The sequence below is a fragment of the Callospermophilus lateralis genome, chromosome 1, assembly GCF_048772815.1.
Source record: "Callospermophilus lateralis isolate mCalLat2 chromosome 1, mCalLat2.hap1, whole genome shotgun sequence".
In the NCBI taxonomy this organism is placed as follows: Eukaryota; Metazoa; Chordata; class Mammalia; order Rodentia; family Sciuridae; genus Callospermophilus; species Callospermophilus lateralis.
The window spans coordinates 7,003,204-7,011,601 of NC_135305.1; the positions used below are offsets into that span (position 1 = coordinate 7,003,204).

The 8,398-nt window shown below is 50.3% G+C and overlaps 1 protein-coding gene across 1 annotated transcript; it reads right to left on the bottom strand.

Annotated features, from left to right (window-relative positions):
- Window positions 1-1,831: 1,831 nt before the first annotated feature.
- LOC143402104 (GTPase IMAP family member 6-like) lies at window positions 1,832-6,050 on the bottom strand. Its single transcript, XM_076859575.2, has 3 exons — window positions 5,861-6,050; window positions 3,810-3,891; window positions 1,832-2,502 (listed from the first exon to the last, which is right to left on the bottom strand). The coding sequence occupies exons 1-3, from the start codon at window positions 6,032-6,034 to the stop codon at window positions 1,832-1,834; spliced, it is 927 nt and encodes a 308-aa protein (XP_076715690.2). The 5' UTR covers window positions 6,035-6,050.
- Between the last annotated feature and the right edge of the window lie 2,348 nt (window positions 6,051-8,398).

Consider the following 8,398-nt stretch of genomic DNA (forward strand, 5'->3'; position numbering starts at 1 on the left):
GTAGTCTGAAGAGGAAATTGGCTCACCATAATAAATCAAAGCTACTTTCATCAAATCAATATTTTATTCAAATAGGAAAAGTAGAAGATGTGAACAGAAATAAAAACTTTGACATAAATCTTAGGAACTGTGAGAATTGAATCGGTGATAAATGCTGCCCAGTCAGTCCAGCAGGAAGTGGATGGCCGAGTCAATAAATGGTCTGGCACAAAGACTCTCTCAACTGTACACCAAAATGACTCTGTTCTGCTCTGAAAGAGCCAGGGACATATTTACACTTTCTTCGGAGGCTGCCCCTCTGGGAGAGCCTGGTGAGGCAGGTCTGAGTGGTAGGTGCAGGTCCTGGGGTCTGTGAGGACCTCCAACCAGCAGAGGAGCCACCAGGCAGATAAGGCTGTGTCTGCTGATCTCCCACGGTCCTCAGCAGGGTCACCACCACCTCCACTTCCCGCCCTTCCAGAGGAAGGCAGCCAGAGCCCTCTGCCTCAAGGCTTGAAGAATGGAGAAGGGGCTGTATTGCGAGATCTTTTCCCTGTGGCTTCCCATCAGTTGGTTAATCACAATTCCCAGGAATATCTTGAGCCTCAAAGAATTTGAGGTGCCTCTGAGACACCTCTGCTTGCTTAGGTGGTTGAACAGCTTCCTATCAGAAGCCAGAGGCAGGCTAACATCCTCCTCCCTTCTCAGCATGCCTACTGTCACTCCTGACAGCCGGTGTGCAGGAACAGCCTCAAGGGGGCTCACCCAGGAAGACACCCGTGCATTGGGAGTTCTCCTATAAACCAGACGGTGCCCCCAAGATGTTTAGGGCACCCATCACCTTCCGTTGCAGGTTCCCTTTCTTTCCTGCCTCCCTCCAGTCAACCCACCACAGATACCTTGCTGGGGAGCCCGTTCACCTGCAGACCCCCCCCACTGTCAAGGGAGAAGCTGGGCACAGGGCTGAAAACTGCCTTCACCCTCCAGTACACAGGGCAGAGCTAATGACGGGCATGGAACCCGAGGTAAGAGGGAAGTAACCTGTAACCCCAGGCTAAGTCCCCCTTGGGGGAGTCGGGCTGCCCACTCTGCCCACCTGGCACCTCGAGGGCCACCACACCCTGCAGCCAGGGCTAGGGCCCACACACTTGCCCAAGGCCAGCTTCTCGAATACTCTGACCCTGACTTCACTTGTTAGAGTTCAAGAGAAACTTTCTCCCTCTCTGCTCCTGCTCACTCTCCTCCCTGGACCCAGGCCCATCCCTCCCCATGTGTCAGAGCCCCTGTTCCTTCCTCCCTCCACACAGCAGGTGACTTAACAGCCATCTACCCACCCCTGCTGGACACCAGAGCAAAGCCCAAGAGATGGGAAGTCACCAGGCCAACAGCTACACTGGGTTGTGGCCATGCTAACCGACTCCAATGGCCAGGAAGCCCTGCGAAGGCAAAGAGCAGCAAGCCTGCCCTCAAGATGCTTTGGCTGTATTAGGGTGCAGACAAGGGCCCCCAGGAAATGCTAATGGGATGGAAGGTTCCATATGAGGACAGTGGGCTTTGGGATAGAGAGGAGGGAGGCTCTGAGCAGACACCCTGGAACAAGGCTCCACCAGATGCTGTGAACCACCAGATGCTGTGACCAGGGGACCAGGCGGTGCTCGATGAATTGAGCAAGTAGCCCTGCTGGACACAGGGGCGCGGAGCACTGAGCAAATCTCCTGCTCATGTCCAGCATTGCTCAAATGGGCCTGCTCCTCAGGAGGCACCTGTCAGTCTTCTCAATGCTTTCTGCACTTGGGAGGCACTTCCAGGCAGGACCCCCCACTGATCGCCGCCTCAGAACCCTGCTCTGGGGTCATTTGTCCTTCTGTGCTTCTTTGAGCAGCGCTCTGCTGGTGGTATTGGGGAGCCTGTTGCTGTAAGGACAGCCATCGTTTTCCCACTGGATGCCTTCCACTTGCTGCATGAGCTCCTGCAGCTGGGCCTCCTGCTCCGGCCCCTCTGCCCTGTTGTTGAAGCCGCAGTGGCGCTGCTCACACAGCACAGCCAGCGTGGCGAGGCTCTGGTTGTCGGTCTCTCGCACATATTCTTTCAAGGAGGCCCCTGCCAAGTCTTCCTTCCGGGTGAACACCAGGATGGTGTAAGCCAGGACCCCCGATCCGAAGACCTCCTGAAGGCGCCCGACAGCCTGCTGATCCTCCCTGGTGAAGCGGCCCAGCTGTGTCACCAGGAGCACCGCGTGAGGCCTCAGGGAGGAGAAGGTGCAGGCCTGACAGACCTCTGCAGCCGACGCTCCTGGCTGGACCCCAGGAGACAAAATGTCGGGGGTGTCGATCACCTCCAGTTCCATCCCTGCCCACTCTCGGCAGCCTCTCTGGAAGGTTGTGGTCACTGGTCTGCTGCTGAGTTTAGACTCAAATTCTCTCCTGCCAAGGATGCTGTTCCCTGTTGCACTCTTCCCACTTCCCGATTTCCCCACCAGGATGAGCCCCAGTTTCCTTGGAGTAGGTTCTTTATCCCTCAGACCTAGAAGCATTCAACAAATTCATAAAAACACAGGAAACAGGGTTAGGGCCCATCCTCTCCACTCATCAGGAGCTACGCCCGTAGGTGCACTCCATCCCAGAGGGCAGGTGGTCCCAGGTTGGGGTGGGAGAGACACAGGCTGAGATCTCTCTCTGCGACCTGTCCTGGACTCTCATGCTTAACCCGTGTCCTTGAAGGTGGGGCTGAACATTCTCCTCCAGTAGAATGTCAGGTCCATCGGTCAAGAGAGGAGACTTGGAGATGTGCACCTAACCCTGGGAATTTGGTACCTAGATGTTTAGCTATGACTGGGGATGGAGGCCAGGTGGGAATTCTCCTCTCCTGACTTTGCAAGGCACCAAGGCCAAATGCACATAAAGAAGTGGCAAATATTGGTTGGTTTCCAAGTCTGGTCCCCATGAAAGACACTGATGGATGTCAGATCACAGAGCTATGTGATATACTTTTTCTTGATGGCCCAGGCTCTTCAAGTTCATAAAGCAAAAAAATCATTTTGGTTACAATACATTAAAAAATCATGAGGGATTTCCTCTGGAGTGTTCAGCATTCCTAAGACTCCCCAAGGCAGCTGGACACTGTCTTCTCCTGAATCTCCTAAGCACCCATGGGCTTTGCTCCTGCCTCTGCACCCTGGGATGACCCACTCTGACCAATTCTGGCTCCCTCCAGCTTCTCAAGAGGGCAGGACAGGCATTTGAGCAAGTGAGCAGTTTCCAGGAAGTGGGTGTGGGGTACTCATTCTGGCCTCTGGCCAACACAGGGCATGGGAAGCGAGGGATTCCCTGCTGAGCAGTGGAGCTGGCTCCCATCACGGGACTCAGAGCCAGATACATCGCCTGGGATCTGGGAGGAGTTTTGAGGTAACATCGAACCGTAGCCTATGTAAGAAGAGGTAAAAAAGGCCTAATATGAAATTTCCTATATGATAGACTTTTTCCTGATGGCCCAGGCTCTTCAAGTTCATAAAGTAAAAAAATCATTTTGGTACAGTACATTAAAACACCATGAGGGACTTCCTCTGGAGTGTTCAGCATTCCTAAGTTCCGCCCTCCCAGGTGAGATGACAAGCTGAGCTTGGAGAGGGTTGAACCCTGTTACGGGCAGCAGCCTCGGAGTTCATTCTGCTTGTTCCCAGGGTCACCTGATGGCCCTGGCAGCAGTCACTCACAGCCAGATAAGCACTGACATGAGGACCGAGGGCTTTCTGGCCTTAGCCAAGGTTAGGAAGGGGAGCATGTCCCACCTGCACACCCCACGCCCCCCCTCTGCTGGGAAAGTGGCTTTACCTCCTGACAGCTCTGGTGTAGGTTCCCGGCACAGCTCTTTTGGAGAAGTCTCTCGGGGAATCTGGACATAGTCTTCCTCCACCTAGAGAAAGCAATGATCCATTTGACTGATTTTTCAATTGCATTTTAAGGGACGCTGCCTTTTGCCTTCCTTTGCCAGACAGAAGATGTCTGCGTTGGTTTAAGGTTGGGGAGGACTGCATGAGAAGAGGGCCTAGCCCCCTGCCCTGGCCGACTCATGGTGGTCTCCATCATGAGTTGAAGAGATTTCCCAGAGAAAAGGGCTGCTGGCCTGGAGCCCGAAGTGGGTGGGTGGACAGGGTCCAGGAGCTGTTGTGCAGGGAGAGAGGAGGGGTGGAAGAGACACCAAGGCAGGCGTGACCCTAACGCTGTGTGTCCTGGAGTGGCAGGTAGGTTCCTATGGCTGAGTGGCCTGCAGGACTTGGGCAGGAAGTTGTGGGGAGGGGCTGACTCTTGGGGACAGACAGAGCCATCTGGGCTTGATCTTTGGAGAAGGCGCAACAGTGAAGGCTGGGAGGGCTGAGAGCTGGCCCAGAAGACAGCTATGGGACCTTCACAATGCCCTGCTGTGAGCCAGACACCTCAGTGTCAGTGATGTGGCCATCAGTTCACAGCCTGTGCCTCAATGTCCCTTCACGGTGAAGGTTGGGCCTGACATGGAAGATACCATGAAGGCCCCTCCCCACATGCTCCCAACATGTTTATAACCTTTTTAACTCCTAGACCTCTTTGAAAATCAGAGTCACATTATCTCAACCAGGACTTCCATGAGCCACACGAGGAGAGCGCTGAGCACTTCTGCAGGGCTTAATGTGGTCCTGTGTGACAAGAGCCCATGTGCTGTGTCTGGGTCATTTTCTCTGGATTGAGGAGATTACAAGGCTCTTGACTGCTTTTCCAGAACATGGGAGGATAGGCACAGCCCCGTTAATCTAGGGGAACCGTGGAAGCCCAGTTACAGAGACCTTGACCAACATGGCTTTCTCTCCACACAGCACTGCGGGCTGTCTCTCCTGCTCTGTTCACCTGCAGATTATTTAGTCCTCCAGCAAATCCCAAGGGCTAGCCAGTGGAGAAGCACTGTGGACAGGGCTTTGTAGCAGTGACTTCATTTAATGAACGCTAGCTCTCACAGGATAGGCTGGAATGGAGGTGGCCCAGGAAGATTTCGTGACTTCAAGGAGAGAGGAAGCTGGACAGGTGGACAGCCACACTGGGTCATGGCCAGCCCCACGCTGGCAAGAACAGAGTCCTCCCCTAGTCAGCAGGCCCCAGGGGACAAGCAGGCCACTGCGTCCACCCCTGAGAACGTGGCTGGCTAACTGTAGACCCTCCCAGGCGCTTTGTCCCCAGCTTCCCTACATCCAGTGGAAACTGAAGCACCTCTGTGCCATTGCAACCTCATTCCACTGTAAGGACACAGGCGGCTTAGGAGAGGCCTGTGGCCAGCAGGACAGGGCGGAGGGAGTGAGGAGCACCTGAGGCACTGCGAGCAGGACTTGTGGTTTGCACCGTGTCCAGCACAGCCCAAGGACGGGTCTGCACCCTCTGAACCAGGCAGCCTCCCCAGGGCCCTGCTCTGAGCAGCACCAACCCTGCTGGTCCCCCTATGTTTATTGTCTCCAGAAGATGGAGCAGATGTCACCAGCTTGTTGTGCTGCTCTGGAAGAAAGAGAAACACACAGAAGCAGCTTGACACACACCAAGCAGGGAGCCGGTCACAGGGCACACAGTGCTCCTAACTTCTGAGTCACAGTTCTTCCTATAATACCTCAAACACACACAGAGCACACACAGAAACACAAAGGCACACACACAACACAGGAACCACTCCCACACACCTGCACACATACACACAGAGAAGGGTACACACAACCACAAACACAAAGATTCCTAACACACATACACAAACAGCTCTCACACACAACATACACAAATATGGAAATGGATACACACACCCGCCCATAACACACACATACACACAAACAAAATACAGGCAGACACAAGAATGTACACACAAGCAGACTCACCACCAGGCCGGCCAACAGACAAGAGGAATGGCCTCCTTTCTGGTCTTCTGTGGCCACACAGCCCTGTGCACTCCTCTCTATCTCTTCTGCTGGGGTCCACACATGCTCATCTCCTTGGGAGAGTAAATCAAGGAAGCGGGAAAGTGCAAAGATGAGGGAATTCATGGAGAACATCTGCTGTTCACTTTTCAGCAAAATGCTAGCCAACTCCAGGACACCCTCGAAAGGACTGCTTCAGCTGTGAGGCCCAGAGCAGGAAGTGGGCAGGAGCCCAGGGCAGGAAACCAGGCGCTTGTACTTGTAACCTCAGAATAGAACAAACCAGAATTCCCCTGCTGAAGCCATTGAACCCTGACCCGGAATAACGAGCACAGAGGCTGGAGGAGCAGTGGGTCGCTCAGAAAAGTCTGTGCCAGAGACACAATGGCTGGCCTCTCCTTCTGGAGGCTTGTCCACGTCCAGGGCTCCTGCTTCAGGCCTGGGCAAACGTTCCCTGTTTCTGTTCTTTCCCAGGTCGCTTCTTCCTTAGATACCTTCTTGCAGGAAAGACCCGGTTCTCATTCTTTCTAAGGCTTAAGTGTCTGGGAAGAATTTTGATGTTGCTCTGACAAGAGGAAAACTGCAGTAGGCTTGTGGAGAACAATGTTATGAGGAAGGACAGTACTTTAGAGACAAACTAAGGAAGAAAAAACCTAGGAACTTCAAAGATATGTTTTTGTATGATTTTTTTCATTTATTTTTTATTAGTTTTAATCAGTTATACATGACAGTAGAAAGCTCTTTGATTCATTGTAAAGAGGGAGCCGAATTTTTCACTTCTCTGGTTGTTCAGGAAGTAGAGTCACACCATTTGTGCAATCATACATGTACCTAGGGAAATGTTGTCCATCTCATTCCACCATCATTCCTACCCCCCTCCCCTTGCCCCATCCAAAGTTTCTACACTCATTCTATGCCCGCCCCCCATTATGGTTTTTGGATTGGCTTATTTCACTTAGCATGATATTCTCCAATTCCATCCATTCTTCTGCAAATACCATAATTCTACTCTCTTTTAGTGCTGAGCAATATTCCATTGTGTATAGATACACCACAGCTTCTTTATCCATTCTTCTATTGAAGGGCTGGTTCATCTATCTAGGTTAGTTCCACAGTTAAGCTATTGTGAATTGTGCTGCTATAAACATTGATGTGGCTGTGTCCCTGCAGTATGCTATGTTTAAGTCCTTTGGGAATGAACCTAGGAGTGGGAGAACTGGGTTCAATGGTGGTCCCATTTGCAGTTTCCCAAGGATTCTCCATGTTGCTTTCCAGATTGGTTGCACCCATTTGCATTCCCACCAGCAATGTATAAGTATACCTTTTCTCCCACATCCTCGCCAACACTTATTGTTGTTTGTATCCTTAGTAGTTGCCATTCTGACTGGATTGAGATGAAATCTTAGAGTACTTTTGATTTGTATTTCTCTAATTTACTAGAGAAGTTGATCATTTTTTCATACATTTATTGATTGATTGTATATCTTCTTCTGAGAAGTATCTGTTCAGCTTCTTAACCCATTTGTTGACTGGGTTGTTTGTGGGGTTTTTTGGTGTTATTTTTTTGAGTTCTTTATATATCCTGGAGATTAGTTCTCTATTTGATGTGCATGTGGCAAAAATGAGCTCCCAAATTGTAAGCTCTCTTCACTCAATCATTGCTTCTTTTGCTGAGAAGAATTAGTATTGTAAAAAATGGCCATACTAACAAAAGTGTTATACAGATTCAATGAGATTCCAATTTCATTCCTTATAGAAGTAGAAAAAGCAGTCCCAAAATTCATTTGAAAAAATAAGAGACCCAGAATAGCCAAAGCAATCCTTAGCAAGAAGAGTGAAGCAGGAGGCATGATAGTACCAGACCTTAAACTATACTACAGAGAAACAGTAACAAAAACAGCATGATATCAGCACCAAAATAGGCATGTAGACCAACAGTACAGGATAGAGGACACAGAGACAAATATAGTTAACAAATAGTTATCTCATACGAGACAAAGGCGCCAAAGCCATACATTGGAGAAAAGATAGCCTCTTCAACAAATGGTGCCGGGAAAACTGGAACTCAAAGTGGCTCAAGGACCTAGGAATTAGACCAGAGACCCTATGCCCAATTGAAGAAAAAGTGGGCCCAAATCTTCATCATGTTGGATTAGGCTCTGACTTCCTTAACAAGACTCCTAAAGCACAGGAAATAAAATCAAGAATCAATAAATGGGATGGATTCAAACTAAAAAGTTTCTTCTCAGCAAAAGAAATCATCAAAAATATGTTTTCTAAGACATTCCCCACAGATCTGACCACAGTAATCAAAAGGAGGCCATTGCAGGAAAGACCTGAGACCCTCTGAGCGTAGGTTACCATGTAATTTAGGTTGTGAAGATTCTCCCCAAAATGTTAGTCTAAGACAGTGGTTCTAATTTTCTTGTTCTCTTCTGATTGAACAAAGTGTTTGCCACAATCATTACACAGTATGTAAATCGTCTAATCATCTAATTT

Bases quoted from the DNA above. Each gene is read 5' to 3' on its own strand.
- LOC143402104 (XM_076859575.2), bottom strand. From the start codon at position 6,034: ATGTTCTCCATGAATTCCCTCATCTTTGCACTTTCCCGCTTCCTTGAT. The intron at 3,892-5,860 runs GTGAGTCTGCTT...TGCTTTCTCTAG, and splicing joins GTCTGTTGGCCGGCCTGGTG to GTGGAGGAAGACTATGTCCA. The intron at 2,503-3,809 runs GTAAAGCCACTT...GAATGCTTCTAG, and splicing joins TACACCAGAGCTGTCAGGAG to GTCTGAGGGATAAAGAACCT.